The sequence below is a fragment of the Trachymyrmex septentrionalis genome, unplaced genomic scaffold, assembly GCF_001594115.1.
Source record: "Trachymyrmex septentrionalis isolate Tsep2-gDNA-1 unplaced genomic scaffold, Tsep1.0 scaffold11, whole genome shotgun sequence".
In the NCBI taxonomy this organism is placed as follows: Eukaryota; Metazoa; Arthropoda; class Insecta; order Hymenoptera; family Formicidae; genus Trachymyrmex; species Trachymyrmex septentrionalis.
In genome coordinates, this window is record NW_017304228.1 from 2,099,209 (window position 1) to 2,122,689 (window position 23,481).

The window sequence follows — 23,481 nt, forward strand, 5'->3', positions numbered from 1 at the left end:
TCGTATTTGAAATATTAATTAGAATATAAATTATTAAAGTATGATGCAATATATTTTTAAATATTTTATAAGATTTTCTCTTTTTTAAAAAAGCTTATCCTATTTTATATATATATTTTCCTTAACCAAAGAATTAATGCACTTTTTATCAAGAGATAAAAGTAATATTTTTTACACTTAATTACAGGTAGCAAAACTGTACAAGTTATGTCCGCAAGATTCCGCTCAGGGTGTATTTCGTCTGGATCAGAGGAGTCAGGATGCAACTATTGCATTAGGGATTTATTTTTTGGAATCTGGTCTGCAACACCGGGATAAAATTTTGCCCTATCTCTTGAGATTGTTACGTGGTCTTCCAAAGGCGGTGTGGCGGGACGAGATAAAATGTTCGCTCGCCGAACGGGTGCCAGTTGCGGAACGTTTCAGCTTCTGTCTGAACACACTGCTGAGCGATGTGGCGGCCAGGTGCGAACCGGTACGAGAAGAAATTATCTCGACGCAGGTCGAGATACTCGCTGTTCTAACCAATCTAATACGCGGATACAAGGATCAAAATAGCAATAGGGGCTTGCAAGCGAAGAGTAAGTATACACTAGAATCACCATAGTATTCTACAAGAACTACGAAGGTGCCAACTTGTTCATTTCCTACCATTCTTTTTTAGTGAAATTATTTTGATATTATTAGAACTATTTTTGTTGTATTTATATATTATTATTCATATATTTTTAATATTCTATTTTGTGTATCTAATACAAAAAAGAACCGAATTTAAATGATTAGCGGAGCCAAAATGTTACTATTGCTGGTTCTAGTATTAATAGATGTATTGAAATACAAATATAAATGTATTGAAATACAATTGAGAAAAATGTTTAGTTGGATTAATGAAATTCTAGTTGAAAATGAATTCGCTGGTTAAATCTACTAAAATTCTAATTAAAATAATCAGAATTCTGATTGATATAATTAGAATTTTCTAGTTCCATTTTCAACCAAACATTTTTTTTAGAACGGTGTGTTTTGATTTTGCAATAATCAAAATTGAGGACACATATAAATAATAATTTTTGAAAGAAAAAAATTATATTTGAAAATAAACTGTATTAGTAGAAAAATTGAATTAAAATTTGAAAAAATAGAAGACAAAATTTAAATTGTATTTCAATCATAGAGTACATTTAATTATAAATGTTATACCTTGCTGTTATTTTAAGATATGTTTTACATTAATAAAAGAAATCCGTTCTAATATTACGTATTGTTTTAGTATCACTATGCAAATGTCTGGTTCCGGTGCTAATCGGTCTGGCAAGATCGATGGGTCGCTTTGCATGTACGGATCCACCGTTGCTTTGCCGCATTTTTCCACGACGAGAAACACCCTCACCAGTGGGCAGCACAGAAAATCGCTTGATGCCCGATAAGAAACAGCACAGTTTTTCAAACTTCAGGCCCATCATCCCACGATCTCTGAGCGGCAATTTTAATTCTTGTCTCGACAATGCATTTCCAGGCTACGACAGTCACGATTATAACTGCGGCAAAAGACCGTCACTGCAATCCTTCTTGTCAGTTCCGTACGATCCGACGACGTATTTCTTTAGTCGTTATGGGTCGAGTTTTAATCAGTTTCCACAGATGCGTTGTAACGAGAGCCCCGAAAGAAGGGCCGGGATGCAATTTACCGTGGTGCATTTACAGAGTGTGCTAGCTTTAGCCAAAAAATTACTTACCAAGGAGATCCTGATATTTCTAGACGAAGAAGCGCAGCAAGTAAGTTTCATATTACACATGATTATTTTTATTTATTTGTATAGATAAAAAATTATATTTTTATTTATACCTCTACATATTATCCTAATTGCTTTTGCAATTTTTTTTCAGGTGTACAATTCTGGTCAAGTACATATTTTCCCATATCGTACGTTTAGCGAGACAATGAATCTAGTGATGGTGGCTTTGTTGCGCGAGTTGTTACAAAATCAGCGCGACTTACCGGCCCCGTTCACGAGGGACGTGCAGGAGTTTGTGAAAGGCCTGTTTCTCTCGGGTCAAACGGAACTGCAATCACGGCAGCACGACGCGAGCGAGCGCGAAGACATCGACACGAATTTCCGGACCGTGAATCGCTTTAAGGTGAACGTAATGGCCAACTCCGCGTGCGTGGATCTGCTGGTTTGGGCAATTGGTGATGAAACAGGTGAGGTGACGCTCTATTTGTCGCTGACGAAACAGAGATCACAAGCCGCGGAAGTGTCTTATAAAATTAGGAGCACCACACTCATGAGAGTAAATAATCTGTACACTGTGGAGGAGTTTCATGATTATATTCATAACTCTAAGTGCATGGACAGTGTGTCTCCGCGAGATATCAATGTCTGTTTCGATTACGCGATACTCGCCCAAGCACAGATCTTTTAAAGCTTTCACGTTATTTTTCCAGTATCCGGCGAATATGATTTGTCCGCGCTGTTCGCAGATATCAGTTCAATGCTGATTGGCAAGGGTATATTGATTTACCCGTGTGTTACATTCTCGTTAACATGTCGGCTATTAATAATTACTAACAATTATATTTTTGCTTAGCACGATAATAATCTTTCGCAATATGTTTGATTAATTTTAAATTGATATAATAGATGAACTGTTAATGTAAGATTGTGCACATAATGGTGGAAATATTAGGAATAGGAATAAATATTAAATATTAGAAAAATAAAAAGATTAGGAATATAGAGATTAAACGCACAACGTACAAATAAAATATAAGATATATTATATCATATCTTATTTGTATTTATTGCGCGTTACGTTTAATTTTTATTCTTAATTCTTTATTTTTTTAATATTTAATGTTTATTTTGTTCCTAATATTTCTTCCATTGTGCGTAAGACCTGTGAGATTTGTGAATGTAGTTCTTATGAAATTTTGTAGAAAACTTTCTCTTATATTAATTTTTCAGAATATACTTTTTACATATACAGATATTTACGCACGAAGGGATATTTATAAAGCATTTTTACATGTACCATGTCTAAATAACTAATCAATAACTTTATAATACCAAAACGTTGCATTTTATATATATTTATACATATTCATATATTTATATTCATCTGCAGAGAGTTTGTTAATTCACAGGTGCGGATAGTTTGTGCGGACGGCTCGTGGAGAAGATTAATTCCAATCATGGGCCCAAGCTTGTGTTGGCGCACATGCCATTGCTGATGGTTTGTCTTGAGGGATTGGGAAAATTAGCGCAGAAATTTCCCAACATAGCCAGCACATCTATATATTATTTACGAGACTTTCTAATCGCACCATCGCCAATTCTCTTGAAGCTATATCGACAGCACAGTGAATATTCCATGAAGGAACATCAATTTAAAGTGCTGGGTAAAACAATTGCTTTACTATAGATATCATTAATTTAATTAATCTTAAAGTTATTATTTAATCTATATAGTAGATGTAATATATATGCACATGTTTTAACAGTCCAAGGAAAGGAAATAAGCGATTCAAAGCAGACGACGTCATCAGTACACACGGCGTTTGAAAAACTTCGCGACGCGGCCATCGGCAATCTCTGCATCGCTTTGGAAGCCGCGCATTCCGTGAATCCAGACTGCGTTCCAGCGCTCGTGGCCAGTGTCTCGAACAGATTGTACACTGCAGACATAGCCGACGGGTACTTTTCATCGAAAGAATTTGTAATTTTTCTAATCAACACATGTCAAAGCGAAATTGTAATTTTCTCTTGATTTCAGCGAGAGCGATGAGAAGTTGAAGAACGAAGTGGTGTCAAAGAACATCGTGATCATGTTGGGTCACGTTGCCGTGGCGCTAAAGGACACCCCGAAAACGATGCGCACGATTTTCCCATTTTTTCAACAGCTTTTCTGTCGCACTCCCAGCGATCTCGATTTCCTCATAGTGGATCAATTGGGCTGCATGATCATTGCTAAGTGCGAACCAAAGGTGTGAACAGCATTCGAAATATTCACTTATAACATTGTTTATATAACTATTATTGTGATTTTTTTATGCAGATTTATGAAGGAATAATGCAGATGTTCTCCATGTCATTGGGATCGAGTACAGCAACATATGCCGCGAGCGACGACCGCAAACAATATTGTCATGTTTCCAAGGCGGTTACCAATGCTTTAGCAAACATAGCGGCGAATCTGCAGGGTGAATCGGAATTGGACGATTTGTTGCTTCATCTTCTAGAACTCTTCGTGCAGTTGGGCCTTGAGGGTAAACGTGCCAGCGATAAGATGCCGAATAGTATCGCTGCGACGGTAAATCACTTAAACTAGTCATCTTGACAAAATGTCAGAAATAATTTGAAAATATTATTTTATATGATATACTATGTCATATACAGAAAACAGCTAGTAGCGCCGGAAATCTAGGAGTTCTTATCCCCGTGATTGCGATATTAATGCGACGTCTACCGCCAATCAGGCATCCACAGAAACGACTTCTAAAGTTATTTAAGGACTTTTGGTTGTACTGCGTAATAATGGGTTTCGCCACAGATCATTCCTCGAGATTATGGCCGTCCGAATGGCACGAGGGCGTTAAAGAAATCGCCGTCAAGTCACCTTACCTTATTTCTCAGACCAGTGCCCGTCTGGAAATGCGAGAGTTACAGTATACATCGGCGGTGCGCAACGACAGTGTCTCGTTGAATGAGCTACAGGAGCTACGGAGTCAAGTATTGAAGATAAGCACTCGGTACAATTTACTTTTAATCTCCCAGTTTTATTATCTAATAATATCAATTGTTTGAAGAATGTTTTATATTTTTATACGTGGACATTTATACATGAACATTTTTCTATTTTTAATTAAGAAATTTATACACTTTATTTTATTATCAAATATTCATATATTTTTCTAAATTTTCCAAACTTGTTATGAAATTTCTGTAATTTTTTTTTCAGTACAAACGACATATCAGCATATGTGACTAAACTACAGTTTGCACAGTGTACATATTTGCTCTCCGTCTATTGGTCAGAGACCTTACGGGTGGCTAACAGCTCTGAACCGAGTCTGCAACCAATAATGGAATACTTATGCGACACCGATTTACAGAAGGACAAGAGCGGTATGTGGCAGTGCATATGCTGTATAGCGGATTCTGTATTTGCAAAATTCAAGGATGTGATGCAACGTAAACCGAAGAACGAGCAACGTGAGAAGGAACTCGAGAATCATGCGCAATTTCTGCTGGTGCGTTTCAATCACGTTCACAAGCTGATCAGGCGGGTGGCAGATAAATATCTCAGTGCTTTAGTAGATGCTTTTCCACATCTGTTGTGGAACTGCAAAGTTCTTTGGAGTATGTTGGACATATTACAGGTATATTTATCATTTTACTGTACTCTGTACTTTACCAGATTTCTTTACTATATGATCATTGCAGATTTTATCGTACTCATTACAACTTGACCCAAATGAAGAAACTCCTAGCTTAAGAATACCTGGAACGCCATACAGCATCGAGTTGATGAATACTCTTGAAGCAAGAGAGGTATGATGTTATTATATGCTTTACTTGTTAAAATAAAAAATAGTTTCTATGACGTTGTGTGAATTGCAGATTATCGTGAAGGATTTTACCGCAAGATGCAAGGGCATTGTGCAGGAAGCCATGAAGTGGGCGCCGCAAGCTACCAAGTCGCATTTACAAGAGTACATTAATCAAATACCGTCTTCTGGCATGCGAAATTATTCTGGTTTGTCGCTGGCAATTGACTCAGTCCTTGAATTTGTGGATACTGCGATTCCCACAATAGTTCCAGCAAATGTATGTAGCAATGTTTCAACGTATATCATACGTCATTTTACTTTAAGTTTTAGAATTATCTTAATATAATTCTACCAATATAGTTCAATTTTAATTTTTAATTAACTTTTCATCTTTTTCTAAGTCTAAGAATTAGAAAAAAAAAATAAAAAACCAGTTGAACTGAAATTAAAGTTTATCTACATTGAAGATACGGATACTAGAAACGGATACTAGAAATGGATAGCCATTCGTCTTTATTAACGCATTGTAATTATATTCGATATTAATTTTATTAACGGAGAAATGTATTTAATAGACAAATTCCTTGGATAAAAGGCCACGCGGTCCAAAGGGTGCGAGTTCATGGTTGCTGTCGATGATGTCTACAAGATCATGGCACGCTGGTGAAGTAGCGGGTATGCTCGCCCTTGCGCGCACCGAATCGCCAACTGCGGAAATGACTCTCGAAGAGTGCAGGGATAAAGTCGTCGAGAGATTGATCGAAGCCGTTCGCCGCGCCTGTCAGGATCGTGATGATACCACCCATCGAGGAGCTCTTTGGCGTGCTACCGCTCTTTTAATATCCATGCCTGGTAAATTTAAACTAATCAACTTTGTAATTTTAAACCTTATGGAGTTAAATAATTAATTTTAGAAAATTGGATTTGTTAATGCAATTTATTGGTCTTAGCTTTTTTTCTATTTGCACTAATTGGATTTTGTATTTTTAGGTATACACAGACGATTATTACACACGGTTGCATGCTCGCAGATAGAACTGTTTACGACCGCAGCTATGACCACAGCGGTCGAGTGCTGGCAGTGGATTTTAACTGTACGACCAGATTTAAAGTTGCGATTTTTACAAGAGATGTTACTCGCATGGCAGTATACCGTTGATAAGAAAATGGGTCTATTTACACCGAACGAGCGGGAGGTCAGTCCTCTTGCGGTCTATGAGGGCTGCAAACTCGGTCCTAATCCGCCGTACGTAAAACCGCACGATATCTGGGTGACCTTCATAGTGGAGCTCGTCGAGACGGCCAAGTACTGTTGCCAGGAGACGGTCGATATGATCGCTTTACTCCTGCATCGCTCGTTACCTATGACCATCGGTGCATCTGGCGAAGAACCTGGCATCACACGACACGTCGCCGCGGTCGGCGTGCGTTTTAAACTTCTTTCATGCGGTTTAGTATTGCTGCAAGGTGATGTTTTACCGAGGTAATATATTTTTTCATTATCACGTGAATAACGATGATGATAGGAAAAATAATTGGCTCTACTTTCGCAGAACTTTAAGTAAGAATGTCCTGCGAGAACGTGTCTATTCCAATTGTCTGGATTATTTCTGTCGAGAACGTCAGTTGCCAACCCAAGAAATTGACCAACTTAGTGAAGATATAGTTACACTCATACGTTTTTGGCAGGTAAGTGCAGCATGTTAATAATTACATATATAAGGAGCGAATAAGATTTATATAGAAATAATTTAGAAATTACTGTAAACATAAAAATTTATATGAAATTATCTTTTTTATTTTCTTAATAAAATTCTGGAATTTGTATTCACGACTGGTACTTGTAACTCTGTTTTATGTATTTCCACAGGTGATGCATAGCGACAAGAAATACTTAATGATGACAGGAGCCGATAATGAGTTTGAGATAGTGACATCTCAAACTTATACAACTGCAATGATTCCAAGCGAGACAATTAATTCGTTAGCCGCCACATTGGCTCCTACGCCAAACGACTTCTCAAGATCTTCCAGCAACGTGTGGATGAGTACCATGCCTATGTCGACCAGCACCAATACATTGAGCAAACGCAGCAATCGCAGCAAACGAATTGTAAATGCCAATGTTCTTGTGAAAGATTACATCAAGAAGCGAAATTTGATTCTCGAGTTGTTAGCGGTTGAAATTGAAATGTTACTTGTGAGTTCTCAATAAATCACTATATTTTGTCGCATTTTAATGAAAATCAGCTTCTCAAACATTAAAGTCTCGTTTCTCGTCCAGGTTTGGCGTAATCCCAGCGGAAGAGCGGAACTCGCGTTGCAAGGTGAAGTAAGTATCGCAGACTGGCGTGCCAAGGGGATGAACGATCGCTGGCGAGAATATACGCGACTCGCGTGGGAGATCAGTCCCGTTTTGGCCATATTTTTACCAGTGCGATTAAAGAATCACGAAGTCATCATCAAAGAGATTTGCGGCTTAGTGCGCCTTAAACCCGTGCCAGTCATGCATTTGTCGGAAGCATTGCAGTATCTTATTACAACGGACACGCTTCTCAACGATGTACCTGAAGTGAGATTTTTAACTTTACTCTTTGTCAATAATTATAAATTATTCAATCTCTACTTAGATCTGTTAGAGATTGTTATCTCATTTATAAAATTTGGATTTTGTTTCAGTTAGTTTATTTTTTAACATGGGAAAGAGTGTCTCCAATTCAAGCGCTGGCATTTTTTTCACGACAATTTCCGCATCATCCCATCTCGGCGCAATACGCGGTGCACGTGTTAGATAGCTATCCCGCCGACGCTGTGCTCTTCTATATACCTCAACTAGTGCAAGCCGTCCGTCACGATTCAATGGGCTACGTAATCGAATTTATTAAGAAGATTGCTAAACGATCACAGGTACTATAAGTATTGCAAAATTTAAATTGTAAAATTTAAATTGTATTAAACTAACAGAATTAAACGTGCTTCGGTTTGACATGTTTTAGGTAGTGGCACATCAGTTGATATGGAATATGCACACTAATGTATATATGGACGAGGATAAGCAGATAAAAGATCCGGTACTGTATGACGTATTAGATTCGTTGACAAAGAATATTCTGAATGCCCTGTCTGGCCCAGCAAAACAATTCTACGAGAGGGAGTTCGACTTTTTCGACAAGATTACTAACATCTCGGGCGAAATTCGGCCGTATCCCAAAGGGTCAGAACGCAAAGCCGCGTGCTTAGATGCTTTAGCAAAAGTTCAAGTACAACCTGGTTGTTATCTACCATCGAATCCCGAAGCGATGGTTATCGATATAGATTATCAAAGCGGTACTCCTATGCAAAGGTACGATTTAAGATAGTTAAAAAGACAATGATATGAATTCTGCTATAAAATACTATGCAATTATCTTATAATTATAGTGCTGCTAAGGCACCATTCTTAGCGCGCTTCAAAGTACAGAGATATGGCATCAATGAGCTCGAGAATATAGCGCTAGCGGTATCGACCAACGGAAAAGTCGACAGCAAGAAAGATCCGGAAGAACAGACGTGGCAGGCCGCTATTTTCAAAGTCGGAGATGACGTCAGGCAAGATATGCTTGCTCTGCAAGTGATCAGCATCTTTAAGAATGTATTCCAGAAAGTTGGGCTAAATCTCTTCCTGTTTCCCTACAGAGTTGTGGCCACCGCTCCCGGGGTAGGATACTGATTTCTTGTAATGAATACGCTCTCTGATAGATAGATTATATCTCATTTATAATTATATTGTTATTAGTGCGGTGTGATAGAATGTGTGCCACACGCAACGTCGAGAGATCAACTTGGTCGTACAACGGATAACGACATGTATCAATACTTCATCGCGCAATATGGCGATGAGACGACCAAGGAGTTCCAAAACGTTCGACGCAACTTTGTCAAGTCAATGGCGGCGTACAGTGTGATTACCTACCTCCTACAGATAAAGGACCGTCACAATGGCAACATCATGATAGACACCCAAGGCCATATCATACACATTGATTTCGGTTTTATGTTTGAGAGCTCGCCCGGTGGTAATCTGGGCTTCGAGCCCGATATCAAGCTGACTGACGAGATGGTCCTCGTGATGGGTGGTAAAATGGAAGCTGCGCCATTCCGTTGGTTTATGGAACTGTGCGTGCAGGCTTTTCTCGCAGTTAGGTGAGTATTATTTTCATCAATATCATTTTAAAAATCTATACTACATTCTATATATTGCCATAAAAAAATAAGATTACATTTAGGTATATATAAAGCTGTCTCGAATCATTAATTTAATAGGTAATAATTTAAATCTTAACGTATCCTTAAATATTTTTTATTTTGTAGGCCTTATCAGGAGGCTATCATCTCTCTCGTCTCTCTCATGCTCGACACAGGATTACCATGTTTCCGCGGGCAAACTATTAAACTTCTACGCAGCCGGTTTGTGCCGACCGCCACCGATCGCGATGCGGCGATCTTTATGATCAATGTAATACGTAACAGCTACCTCAACTTCCGTACGAAAACTTACGATATGATACAGTATTATCAGAATCAAATCCCATATTGAACTATATCGGGAAACTTACTTCCGTCTCCTTCTCCTCTTTCTTCCCCGTCCGTGTAATCGTTAATAGGCGACTTTATGCTCGTCATGACTGTTGTTATTATATTAGAATCAGATACTTTATTGTACTGCAGTTGTTAGATATATCGCGGTATAACCACTGACTGTGAAACTGTACAAATGCATTGGTGTCAATATTACTTTAGTCCCAGTATTTTACGAAAGCGTTTAATCTTGTATGTATGTAATAATGTATCATATTTATCTACGAGAGATCGCTTATATATGTATATGTCTGCCGTATGCAGCACATCTGTATACGACTACATTCCTGTTTGTTATTAATTTATGCACTGTTAATGGATAAAAAATTAAATTACTTTAATCATGACAATATTTAGAAATCCTTCTCTCGCGATGCATTTTAATTCTCAATTATAACAGTATTTAATTAAATTTTAACAGATATTCTGTAAAATATCAAGAGCAATACACATGTATACACATTTTTTATTCCAGCTTAATGTTTCCCGATGTTTTTATAATTTTACGGCGTGATTATTTTTAAATGTAATGAATAATTAAACAAACAATAAATGAAAGCAATTTAATTTATTTTCTATATACAATAACTAAGCAAACTAATTGAACAATATTATTTATACATTAGTATGTTTGTAACACAACACTAATAATTAGCTTGATTCTGAGAAGTTAAGAACCCCAATTATAGGTTTTCCCCGGAGTGATAAATTTCTTTTCGGTAACAGATGTCTTCCTAAAAGTTCCCAAGAAAATATCTTTAACATCGATAGTTTAATTTGTATATTTAAGAAATTTCTTTTTATATTTCTAAATTTCTTTCTTTCCATAAATCAATTTTTTAAATTATTCTGATAATGTAGCTGCATGCAAAAAGATTTTATATACATGTTAATTGATTTTAATCCTTCTATGAGGCTTATTCCGTAATTCTTAATTGTAATGATTACGATATCAACATAACAACTGTTAAAAATTATAGAATAGACTTCTTAATGTAAATTTCAAATGTAAAATTGTTAATATCCTATAATATTGCACATTATAACTAATATATTATGCAATATATTATATTATTTCACATAATTATTGTCTATATGTTTATACTTACTCTGTACCAATTTGTTTTATTCCGCCAATTAATATCGGCGGCTTAACTTCTCGTCTTACATCTCGAGTGTAATAATAAATTTGCGAAGTTTTGTGGTTTGGACCACCCGGTATATTCGGTGGAGGTTGAGTACGTTTGGATTGGTCATCGGCATACCTATGAGGCATTATGATTTTTTTCTGCAAAATAAAATTTTAGACATAATCATCAAACTGTTATATAAAAACAACTAAAGGAACTTATACATTTTTTAATTATTTGCTCAATTTACTTTCAAAAAAAAATCTTTTGCCGAAAAAATATTTATTTATTCAAATATAATAGATATTTCTAATTGATGTTTTTAACTTTTCAGAATTTATTATAAAGGATATGTGCAATTTTTTAAACTCAACTGCAACACAAATTCAAACATAAATGCAACTTTTTAAACTCCAAAATTTCCATTATATTTCTATATCAAAGAATCATGTGAGCACATTGCAAATAAGAAGAGAAGAATATTTTGCAGGAAAAATATTTAAATTTTCCATAAAACGTCAGTCGAGTTAAATTTAGCATATCTGGATATAACCTCTCAATAAACGTTACAATTAATGATTCGTTTTCCAGGCAGACGGCAAAATTTCTTCAGAAAATGTATGTATTTGAATTAATAAATTGAAGACTAATGCAAAACAGTATACAAAAATTCAGAAAAAGCGTAAGGCATATTATATAATTAAAACAAATGTCATCACTTACACCTCGACAAACATCTCGAATAAAATTTATTAATGGTGTAACACTCCGGTGTTCCACTGGGCCCGGCATGCTTCCTTCGTAAATTGATTGATTCGATAATTAAACTTAATACGACATTTACTTCCGTAATTAGAGAGCCACAGTTATTATTAACCTTAATCTCAATAAGTAAATATTGATAAATAACACTCGCATAGTATCGATACAAACATGAATCGACTCGATTCTTCGTGACGTTTTGCAATCGATATTAAACGGTATAATTTTTATTTCATTAAAAAATGCCAATTGGCGAACGTATAATTTTTAATTAAGATAAGAAGACAAATTCGCCCTATTTTTTTGATGTAACTACTTTAGTAATAATCAGAATACTCTTTACACAATGAAATAATCTAAGAATTCGAAAACTTTTAAATTTGTTCAGTTTCTTTTAAATAACTCATTGTTTGTAATCTTTTTTTTTCTATGTATACTGCTTAATTCAAAATTCTGAATACGAGATGCAGTTTTTCAATCCAAATGAATCTAGTTGAATCCAATTGAATAAGAAACAAGTTCTTTTTTTATTCAATTGAATTCAATAAAACAAAATATGAGATTTAAAATAGATAAGAATAAAAAAAAGAACAATATAAAAAAGCTAATCGGAATCAATGGACTTAAAATACGCATAAAAATTTCAATCCATTTTAAACTATTTTCGATTACTGGGGCCCGAACTGTTGTAAAGTGTAAACACGACGGCGAATGGCGGCAATGGCGAACGTCGATCGTCGATGGCGAATCGTTAATTAATTTGTGCTAATTCGTTGATAGCAACTGACGAAACGAAAAGGTAAAGGAGAAAAGAAGTGGATACTTTGGATGCGACGAGCGCGAGCAATGAACCGGTAATCGCTACGATACGCATCTGCGCTACGAGGGGGAATGAGAGGAAGAGGGAGATCGGCAAGAAAACAACATATGGACGCATTTGTGTGAGGTAGATGAAGGTTTTAAAGTCAAATATTCCCGAGAGGCAAAGTAAGGCAAAGAACCTCGGGACACCTTGTCGCGTCAAATCGGATACGGTTGTCCTATGCGATTCATATTTAACAAGTAAGAAACGACGCGTGCTGCGTGTAGGTTAGAGTTGCACAGAGATTAATAAAGTTTATTAAGATTTCTGTAATCATTGATGTGTTAATGATCAGTTAATAATACATTAGTGAGTTAATTGTTGAACGTTCGAGTCATTATAAGACAGAATTGTAGTCTAGACTGTGGTCAAACATTTGAACTTGACATAATTAGATTATATTAAAATTTGATTGTCATCTAGTTATTAATTCATTAATGATGTAGTTATGTGACAGAATTAGCCTAAAACTAATCAAATATTGGCTGTCAGATAATAGGTGTGTTTTTTGTAACTAAATAATATACATTTTTGGAACTTAAAATATGTTTGTTATTTAATTAAAGGGAGAAAGAGAGAAAGTTCTAGTGCAAAAATAAAAAAAACAATATTGTGTATTTATTGTTATAATTATTAATGCTCAATTATTAATGCTCAAATTATGTTACAGTAAAAACTATAGCTGTTGAACATTTGGGATCTGCAGTTGGATCTATATCATCTATATCAGACAAGCAAGCGTGAATTTGTGAGAGCCATATTGTTTATTGTTTGATACTGCTACTTGTCGCATTAAACATATACCAACATGTTGACGGAACAGAATGTGATTATGGAACTAACTGGTTCTAGTGATGCAGTGATTGGTTTTATCACTACTGATGACGGTCATGCGCTACTGACAGTAGATGGTAAGACAATAGATTTAACATATATATTACACATTAAAACAATATTGATATAATTAAAATATAAGTATAATAATTAGAAGATATCCAATATCCTGATTCTGTAACTGTTGACAACAATTTGATATTATTGCATTGTCATTATATCACTTTTTTACCTAGTATAATGTACAATGACAGTATAACTACTGGCACTATCATTAAGAATGATAGAATCAGGATGCAGTTGTAACATAACTTTATAACTGCAATGCATATATTATATAGCTTTTTATATGCATAATAATTAAAGATTTATCGACATGTAACATTTCATGTTTAGCTCATTGGACTTATCAGAATTGTAATTTAAATAATTAAACAGAAAATTTGTCTAATGAACACGTATATGTTCTATTAATATCACACCACTAAAGATTTCTTTTCAGAACGTGAGGACGGTACACTGGAATTTATGACAACACCAATCACATTTATGCCACAGAATAACATGATATCTCCAACACTGATAAAGACGGCGGATGGAAATTTTATTTTACATTCGGTACGTGTAGCTAATAGTAGATTTGTTCTTTTTAGCTGATTTAACTTTTTTGCATGATTTATCATTCTTCTTTTTTTTTCACATTGAAGAGAAAAAAAGAGGAAAAATAAACTATGCACAAGAAATTCAGCTAAAAAAAAACAGTATCTAGTGATCTAATATCTTAAAAACGTTGAACAATAATGAAATGATCTACGTTTATTGGACGTTTTTTCTGTTTCAGCCTATTTTCCAAATGAATGTGCAGGGTCTATCAGGAACTGCGATGCAACAAACAAATCTACTGCCACGGATGCAATATTTAGAAGCTAGATCTGCAATTACGGAACAATTAAAAGTACAAGATACGAATGTATGTGCAGAATATCTATTACCTATTAGAGATAATAGCAGTGTGTTATCAGACAAAGGACAGTTAACAATTAACAATCATGCTAAAAGCAAATCTACGCCTGTATTTAATACCATACAAAACATTTACAAAAGATCTCCAGGGAGACCAAAGAAGAACGAAGTAAATTCGCAAGTATGTTATATCCTTGATTGATTACAACTTGATTGTCTACAACTGAAAAATATTTTTATCATCTCTGAAATGGATTGGTTGTTAACATTTTATATAGGAATATAGGAATATATTTTATTTTATACGTCATAATATAAATTATTCTTATCACAAAATTATATATTAATACTTTGTTATAGAATACGCAGTTTCTGCAGTGTGATATATGCAGTCAAGAATTTACTAAACAAGCATTATACCGTAAACATATGGAAAATCATGCCGAAGAAAAACCGCATAGATGTCCCAAATGTCCAGCATCGTTTAATATTCCAGTATGTCTTTTAATATCTGTTCTATCATTGAGATTTTAAGAGAAAAGAATTTCGTAATATATTTCTATCTTAAGGAAACTGATACATTTATCAAGTATTCATTATATACTCATATATATATATTATACAATACATATCGCTATAATTTTAATTAATATATATGACAAATAAGAAATTATATGATAGAGAAAATAAAACAATTACATGATGACTAAAAAGTATATTTAGAGAACTTCTGCCGAATAAACTTGTTCAATCCGACTAATTTCTTATAGAATTAAATTAATAGCAGTAAGGAGAGAAAGTTGCTTCTTGATCTTGGATGTGTGCAATGGATTCAGTCTAGTAACTTCATATAATGGTATCATTACAGACAAATTTCACGCTTCATATGGCAACGCATAATACCGGTGACCCAAAATGCCCCGAATGTGGTAGGAAATATGCCAGAATGGCGAGTCTCAAATCTCACATGTTGCTGCACGAAAAGGAGGAGAATCTTTTTTGCACGGAGTGTGAGGATGCCTTTTCGACGAAGGTAAGTTTGAGATTATTCACATTTTATGCATAAAGGAAACATTTTCTATATGTAAAATGACAGAGCAGTTCAAGATTCAACATTTTTGTGTATAATTTTAATAAGTTAAAATTTTAATCACAAAAAGACAGATTTTGAAACAGTCTGTATAAAAGCTGTATCGCGCTACGTAAGATTGTTTTATCAATGCTCTGCTCTGCTAATGTATTTCTGCTGATCGCGCAGACTACCGATAACATTCATCATTGCGAATACGATATTCATAATTATTACGGCTAAGGTCTAAAACGTTGGTTGCTTGCCTCGTGTTCGCTTATTCATTCCTCAATTGATTCACGTGTCCTAGTTTACGTTGAGGTCATAAACCTCGATTGATAACATACAAATTCTAATTACCTATTTAACACTAGCGAATCTATGAATTGTATTTGTCATTGTTTTATAGCATCTTGAACGATTGGTAAAAATCAATTCTCTTTGGTAAAAATTATTAACGAATAAAATTTAGCAAGAATAAATTTGGTTCTATTAATATACTGAACAAAATGGATCTTGATGTTACGTTGTCTAATCAAGAGTCGATCTCGGTAATCCGTTATTTATTTGCTCGCCGCCAGCCAAAATCAAATAATCATAGAGAAACCCGCGATTCTCGCCATGTTCTCCATAGCTGATGGATCCTCCATGCAGCAGGATAAATAGAGATGATTTAATAATTCCCTTCAATGCTCTCGAAGATTAAGAGGACATTATCTCATAGCGTCGTCAAAGTATGCCAGCAATGATCGGCCTTGTACACTTCATAGCCATTAATGGTATTTAGCTGCTACATCTTTGCTACATATTCACAGAAGTATCTGTATAATTGTAGCAATAATTCGCAGGGAACGGAATTAATGAATCAATGTATTTGAGATAACGCACATTAAACGCACTTTCTTCTGCTACTGATCAATTAAAGTTCTCGATTAAGCCCTTTAATTGATCATTAGTAGAAGAAAGTGCGTTTTTACTAAGAGAAGATGTTTTCTCAGTATTATGCAATCCCATGTATCCGGGACAATCTTCTAAGTTTATGAAAACAATAAGAATTGATCGGGATCACCGCCGACTATCATAGCAATCGTGCGTGACCGTGATAGCAACGTGGGCCGTAAAACGTGAGCAAGTGGGCGGCAACAGCGGTCGTATTTATTAATGGGACGCACACGAATTACGCAACCGAATCGCATGATCTCACACAGATCTCTCGCCGATTGCCCTCGTGTTTGATCACCGACATGCGCTATGCGTCTACACGCACACGCGTGAACGCTCGTGTGATGTCGAAATGTGGAGACTCCAGGAAGCGTTGCGTCGCTGTATCATGCATCTCGGCCAGTATATTTAATACTGTGTACATACTCATTTTAGGTACAAGAAAGGAGAGGAGATCAGTGTAGAGAAAATCATGGATATATCCAAAAAGGATTATACCAGCTTAAGAATTCAATTTATTATAAGTAAAGGAAGAGTCAAAGAAAGAAAGCGATATAAGCACTTTAATTTTAATCACAGAGATAGTCATTATAAATATTGAGAAATATATTTGAAAATAGAGAAGACTAAGGAAATATGAAAATAAAAAAATATTAGATGTTATATCGAAGAAAGATATAATAATAATTACGTTAAGAAAAAAAAGAGAGAAAAGTCAAAGAAAATCGAAGAAAAAAATGTAGAGAAAAAAACAGACTGTTTATATAAAGATGATACGAATTTGAATTTTTTGAGCTGTTATATTTGACATAGTTCGTCTACTGTTACATTTCTCGGATAAATCTAAAAGTAACTCATGGAGAGAAAGGAGAACCGATAACGACGACGAATATGATGATTTCGACGACGACGACGACGTAAGCGACATTTACAGACGCTTCGTCAGTGAGTAACGAATACTCGCGAAGTGTGCACGTGCATCTACAAACGCATATCCTTTCTAAGAAAAGTGCGGTTTTGTCAAAATCAAGACGTATGTCAGTGGAGTGCAAGACTTTATGTTTGTTTATTCGCAAGATTGCGTGGCCGTTATTTAACTCTTCCTTATTGGATTAATTAGAGATTGTGTTTCGTGATGCATTGATTAAATCATCGTCACATATTGGAAAGTTACTTGCACATATTCCGCATCCTTGGAATTTACCATTGAAGAAATAGAAAATTCACAAAACAATAATGACAGAAATTTACTGTGAATAAACTGTTCCTTTGTAATATTAATTGATAATTCGGGACACTCAATTTTTTTCTATATCATAATTTCACTGATCTTCACAACCTAATATCTTGTCTTCTTTCCAAACATCGACGGGAAAGAATATTCTCTCGGAACGTAACTTACTATCGTTCTGGCAGTTTTTACACGTCTCGTTCATGGATCCGTATATTTTTTCTGGCGCCGAACTTGAAAGGTCTTCGAGGAGGTCTCTCGCCTTTCCTCGAAACTGAAGTTTGTGATAGAAATCGTGCAGATGGTGTTTCCTTTTAGTACACAGTGTACAACATGTGAAATCAATTTTATACAAAAAGGAGAGAGAATTGCGGGCATAAATAATTAATGTGCGTTTTTGTTGCTTAGGTGGAGTCGATACTCAATGCGTCTTGGATTGATAATCTACGGTGAACGTGCACCAATGAAGGATAACAAATACAAAACGAGTTCGCGAGAGAAGTCAAAGTAGACAACGGAAAGGAAGGATTGTCAAGCGAAATAAAAGTGGCGATAGTGCGACCGTCGTTATGCCGTTGATAAGAAACGAACCGTTGAACTTTACCGGGAAGAGTGAGGATATACAGTCGCTATTCCGATGATAACTCACTATTATTTATAACATTAACCCTGAAAATCTCTCGATTCTCCGTCAAGATCGCTTGCATTCTAAGTGACATTTAAATTGCAATCGTATTAAGATATAAAAACGATCGATGGGCACGTGCCGCGTCAAGGCATACGGAAGATCAAGTTTTCTTCGCGGAAGAAACTTAAGTCAGAGGAACAGTGTAATCTTTCGCAATTTCGCGCGTTTCATGCTCATGTTTACGCACGAAGGAATAATAATCTGACCGCAACGTAACGCGTTGAAGAAGATGAAGACCAGAGGGAGACTATCAGCGAAATCTGTGATGGCGTACGGAACAGCGGCGAAAAAGAGAGTGATTTAATACGAAGAAACCGATGACGCTTCCCCGAGATCGTATTTTAGGAACTCCGTCCCTTAACGCCGTCGATCTTCTTTTTATTCTTCAGTCTCGAGTTATTCGCATCGCCCGCGTCCGCATGACACTTGACACGCCAATTCGCCCATTCGCTGCAATGATTCGCACTGCTTAGATTGTCCTCGTTTCTGAATAACGAGGGAAGATGTGCAAAGATCTTCTATGAAGTTGATTCTTCCAGTCTTTGATCCAGTGCGCTGTAATGTGTTTTTACAAGAAGTTCTTCGTTAGTTTTCTTCGATATTAATTCAGAGTGTGTTATTTATGTAACGTAAATTTATGATTATTTTGGAAAGACTATGCTTGAAATACAAAAGACTATGCTTGAGTAACTAGCGATGATACATTCTCTTCAAAGGTGGGCGGTATATCAAAGCCGGAGGTCGTTTCCTGAATCGCTACGTCAACGTGATTAGATGTTCTGTGCTCTAGTGATTTGATGCGCTTTGCTATAAAGAATTGCTACTGCAAAATATATCCATCGATTCGATCTGTGAATTTTTTTAACTCGAGATAAAATTCAGAATTTTAAGAACGGGAGAGATTATTTTTAATCTTATTGCCATGTTTTGTTTGATTTTTTTATTTCCAATTAATGATCATGAATAATTATTGCAACAAACTGTGTGTCTAGATTTTTTTAGATGTTTTCTGAACCGCTTTCATTGAACCTTCAATTTTTTTCATATATAAAAGTTGCAAAGACAAAATCGTTGTAAGAATTACCATCAATTCTTTTTCTATTACCTCATCTGGAATATTGCCAATCTAAAATCTTCGTCTATCATAAAATTTTACGAACTTACGAGTATGCCGTCTTAAGTTTACTTATGCAGATCGCCGACTCATCCCATGGTGGTTGACGGCAGCGTCTGACATGAGAAATTCGAGATGCGAGCGACGAGCTGGTCGTTAATGAACCGAAATCTCGTCATCGCGGAGGAAGTGCTACTGCTGCTGCTGCTTTTACTGCATTTTACTGCTGGAAAGGGAAAACGAGTCTCAGAAGAGTGAAACGCACGACAAAGAAGAAGATGAAGATACGGGAGGACGTGTAGGACATTCAAGCGGAAGAGGAAGAAGAGTACGACAACTCGTGGATGGAAAAGAGAGTAAGAAGAAGAGGAATGACGAGGAAGATTGGACGTCTTTGAGAAGATCAAACGGCGAGCGGGGAGGAGCTGCTGCGGCTGAACCGCTAATATGCGTACCGGAAAAAGTGCAATGTCCTCCTTCGGAGGCGTGATACTGGCGGCGATGTGTAGGAATTAAAGAGAGCACGGCAATCTCCACGATCTCGAGATCGTCTTGAAACTGTCACTGCCAGTTTCGGACGCTGCGACGAGAAAAGGAAGAAGGAGAATTTTATTATATGCACCGTCAGGTGAAATTCACTGAAGAAAGATAGAGTGGAAAGATACGGAGGAGAGAAAAAGACAGAGAAAAAGAAAATACGAAACACGAAAGAGAATTATTACATGTTCTGATACAACATTCTCTGAGAGAAGATAGGCGAGAAGAGTGTAGCAGAAGAAAGTATCAAGAGAAGGGAGAAAGAAAGAGAGAATCGAATTTTTGCCCGGTTGTTGCACCACGTGGACGCAATGCAATAAAGCTCCGTGTATGATTAATCGCTTGAGTAGTCTGATCTTTAATTTACTTCGCTTCTTCTTTCTCGATGCCCTTTACCGGTAGATGATGAAAAATGCTGCGAGCGACTTTTTAATCTGGATTTATCGCTTGACACGATTTATTAGCGGAATCATGTGTATGTATGACGTAGATACGTGATTTAATTTACTATCGAAACGCGATAGTAACAGTCAAATTTCGTGTTCAATGTTGTGTTCATTTTTTATCAGCGTTGATTCTGGAAAAAAGACGTTTTCTCAAAACGATCAATCGATAGCCACCGTAATTCGGTGGTTCACCGCGTTGTGTTCGTCCTACTTTTTGCATCAAGCACTGCCATATAAGTACTCACTGCCTACCAGCGCATATTACTTTATGTTACACGACATAATCCGAGCCACAGTACCGTCTTCCGATATGTCTTTCGCCGTAGACTGTCTGAATTTCGCGCTCCTCTTCGTTTGCACGCGCGTGTTCCATCTCGCACTTGGTATCAGCGCACAGTATTATAAGGTACATCGATCACAGTAATCCCTAAATTATTATGTAGCCGCAAGAATGCTCAAAGATGTGTACTTTATGAAGAATTTAAGATAATCTTGATGAATTTTATGAAATGGATAATGTAGAATAATTTATAATTATTGTAAAGATTTAAATTTTTATGTGTATTACAACAGGCCCAATTGGATGCGCATTTAAAACTTCACGGAGAAAAGTGGGCGAGCGAGGATGTGCGGAAATGCAAATTATGCAACAAACAATTCGTACAGCCCGCACTCTACCGAATGCACATTCGCGAGCATTACAGGGTAAATAGAAAGAAACCTATTACGTTTCATAAGCAGTTCAATAACATTGACAATGCTGCGTTAGTTTATTTTGTATTTATTTCTTATATTTTTATTTTTATTTTATTTTCTTCGTTTTTTATATAAAACTGTAATTAACTTCTCTGTTCGCTTTATTCTTTTTTCGTTGGGAGTGTTTTTAATAAATAGATCGCGTTCATACCTGAGAGTCTTATTGCATTTATTTCTTTACAGACGAAGATAGTAAAACAAACTAAGAGGGGAACGAAACATAAAACAATGTACAAATGTACCATATGTTTGAAGACTTTCCAAAAACCGAGCCAATTAATACGACATATCAGAATACATACCGGAGAAAAGCCCTTTGAGGTAAAAATTCCTTCGCTTTCTAGAAGGAACTTACATTGATGATAATACTTGGAATGATAGTTTCACACACATACGCTTTTTCTTGTGCAGTGTACTGTCTGCAACAGGGCGTTTACGCAAAAGAGTTCGCTACAAATCCATGCATGGCAACATAAGGGCATTCGGCCACATGCCTGCAGTCTCTGTAACGCCAAATTTAGTCAAAAAGGTTTGAGGAAATTTAAAGTTACATGTTAAATGTCTCTGAACTGATAAACAATAAAAAAAAATAAGTTAAGCTTAGAGAAATGCGTTATCAATCCTTGCAATTATTTTTCCAAAATCTTTTACATGAAAAATATTTTAGTATTATTTTTGTATTATTTTTATGAAAAATTATTTATTTTCAGTCGAATTATTAATTCAGAAACATCTTTAAGTGTGCCATATATCATACGTCTTAAATCATTGCGAATTTATTGTATTCTTTTAAAGGAAATCTAAAGGCGCACATACTCAGAGTGCACAATGCACCAGAAGGTGAATCAACGTATGCGTGTTCCTATTGTTCCTGCGTCTTTAAGAGGCTGGGCAGTTTAAATGGACACATAAAGCGAATGCATTCTGTTACCTCGGAGGTAAATACGATACTTTTTATGTAGAATGATTCAGAATTACAAACTAATACCTAAATTATAAGCAGAATCGTAAGGCTCGTAATATATTTCTGTAAAACTTGTAAGAATTTTTAAGTGTTTATATCTTTATACAATATTTTTACAGACAGCTTCTTACTAGCCATAAAATTTACAAGTTCTTACAAGTTTTACGAGAACACGTTACGAATCTTACGCGATTTTGCTAAGAATTGATGACCCATTAGAATTGTTATGTTTGTTAGGAATTCAGCGCAAAATCCTCGGAAGCTAATCGTATCTCGTCGGAAGCTGAAATGCGTGCGACCGTCGACAGTGTTATATCACAATTGGCATCTTTGGAATCCGTTGTGAATAATACTGCAGATTCCACAAGAACTACGACCTTAAGTGCGGAGCAGAATGATATTTTGCAACAGGCATTAAAAAACAGCGGTTTACCGAATAAAAACGATGTCGTTTCGAAAGGTAATTGTATTTTATAATTAGATATTTACCATTTGTTAAATGATAAGCATCACATTTAAATATAAATATAAAATTGCTTATAAACATAATTTTTTATAAATATTTTAAATAGTACAGTGAATGTCTAATATTCTTTTCCCTGCAGAACCAAAGAAAACTGATTCATCAACGTCGTATGTCACGCTAGTAGACAGAACTGCTGGTGGTACTTCGAGGTAATTTTTCATTTTAAACGAGAGCATAAAGTCGTGATGAAATTAACAATTTAAAAATATGTATGATTATCCACCGGAATAAATGAAATTGTATGTATTATATCATGATTGCGTAATAAAAAAGTAATTATCTATATTCGCAGGAAGTATCTCACTATAAAACAACGCTGCGTAGGAAACGTACGATGGTATGCGTGTTCATTTTGCCCAAAAGAATTCAAAAAGCCGTCGGATCTAATACGTCATTTGCGCGTACACACCCAAGAGAAACCCTTCAAGGTAAGTTAATTTTTATTTTGTTTGAAAATATAGATTGCGATCATATATATATATATATAAT

At 35.7% G+C, this 23,481-nt stretch overlaps 3 protein-coding genes across 11 annotated transcripts in view; 2 read left to right on the top strand and 1 right to left on the bottom strand.

Annotated features, from left to right (window-relative positions):
• Window positions 1-10,604, top strand: part of LOC108750802 (phosphatidylinositol 4-kinase alpha) — an 11,573-nt gene extending 969 nt beyond the window's left edge. The window contains exons 2-23 of one of the 4 annotated variants that reach the window (XM_018490574.1): window positions 192-581; window positions 1,271-1,776; window positions 1,888-2,203; window positions 2,447-2,509; window positions 3,146-3,400; window positions 3,503-3,695; window positions 3,775-3,985; window positions 4,057-4,311; window positions 4,398-4,750; window positions 4,960-5,380; window positions 5,445-5,552; window positions 5,622-5,828; window positions 6,127-6,403; window positions 6,542-7,034; window positions 7,105-7,240; window positions 7,422-7,751; window positions 7,836-8,123; window positions 8,231-8,458; window positions 8,548-8,894; window positions 8,972-9,248; window positions 9,327-9,733; window positions 9,902-10,604. In XM_018490574.1, the coding sequence (XP_018346076.1) occupies window positions 192-581; window positions 1,271-1,776; window positions 1,888-2,203; window positions 2,447-2,509; window positions 3,146-3,400; window positions 3,503-3,695; window positions 3,775-3,985; window positions 4,057-4,311; window positions 4,398-4,750; window positions 4,960-5,380; window positions 5,445-5,552; window positions 5,622-5,828; window positions 6,127-6,403; window positions 6,542-7,034; window positions 7,105-7,240; window positions 7,422-7,751; window positions 7,836-8,123; window positions 8,231-8,458; window positions 8,548-8,894; window positions 8,972-9,248; window positions 9,327-9,733; window positions 9,902-10,127 (6,287 nt within the window). In that variant the 3' untranslated portion in view covers window positions 10,128-10,604. Of the gene's footprint in view, window positions 1-187; window positions 582-1,270; window positions 1,777-1,887; window positions 2,204-2,446; window positions 2,510-3,145; window positions 3,401-3,502; window positions 3,696-3,774; window positions 3,986-4,056; window positions 4,312-4,397; window positions 4,751-4,959; window positions 5,381-5,444; window positions 5,553-5,621; window positions 5,829-6,126; window positions 6,404-6,541; window positions 7,035-7,104; window positions 7,241-7,421; window positions 7,752-7,835; window positions 8,124-8,230; window positions 8,459-8,547; window positions 8,895-8,971; window positions 9,249-9,326; window positions 9,734-9,901 lie in introns of all 4 variants that reach the window. The other 3 variants (XM_018490565.1, XM_018490592.1, XM_018490583.1) reach the window with 3 other exon arrangements.
• Window positions 10,605-10,803: 199 nt separating this feature from the next.
• Window positions 10,804-12,208, bottom strand: LOC108749464 (NADH dehydrogenase [ubiquinone] 1 alpha subcomplex subunit 7-like). Its single transcript, XM_018488217.1, has 3 exons — window positions 12,022-12,208; window positions 11,278-11,456; window positions 10,804-10,902 (listed from the first exon to the last, which is right to left on the bottom strand). The coding sequence occupies exons 1-3, from the start codon at window positions 12,088-12,090 to the stop codon at window positions 10,839-10,841; spliced, it is 312 nt and encodes a 103-aa protein (XP_018343719.1). The 5' UTR covers window positions 12,091-12,208; the 3' UTR covers window positions 10,804-10,838.
• A 560-nt stretch (window positions 12,209-12,768) lies between these two features.
• Window positions 12,769-23,481, top strand: part of LOC108750336 (zinc finger protein 236-like) — a 16,685-nt gene continuing 5,972 nt past the window's right edge. Inside the window, exons 1-13 of one of the 6 annotated variants that reach the window (XM_018489727.1) lie at window positions 12,769-13,122; window positions 13,593-13,833; window positions 14,247-14,374; window positions 14,598-14,900; window positions 15,080-15,214; window positions 15,588-15,752; window positions 21,320-21,451; window positions 21,686-21,823; window positions 21,914-22,031; window positions 22,298-22,440; window positions 22,704-22,926; window positions 23,072-23,141; window positions 23,285-23,420. In XM_018489727.1, the coding sequence (XP_018345229.1) occupies window positions 13,731-13,833; window positions 14,247-14,374; window positions 14,598-14,900; window positions 15,080-15,214; window positions 15,588-15,752; window positions 21,320-21,451; window positions 21,686-21,823; window positions 21,914-22,031; window positions 22,298-22,440; window positions 22,704-22,926; window positions 23,072-23,141; window positions 23,285-23,420 (1,794 nt within the window). In that variant the 5' untranslated portion in view covers window positions 12,769-13,122; window positions 13,593-13,730. Of the gene's footprint in view, window positions 13,123-13,388; window positions 13,422-13,592; window positions 13,834-14,246; window positions 14,375-14,597; window positions 14,901-15,079; window positions 15,215-15,587; window positions 15,753-19,816; window positions 21,153-21,319; window positions 21,452-21,685; window positions 21,824-21,913; window positions 22,032-22,297; window positions 22,441-22,703; window positions 22,927-23,071; window positions 23,142-23,284; window positions 23,421-23,481 lie in introns of those variants that run through there. The other 5 variants (XM_018489760.1, XM_018489735.1, XM_018489743.1 and 2 more) reach the window with 5 other exon arrangements.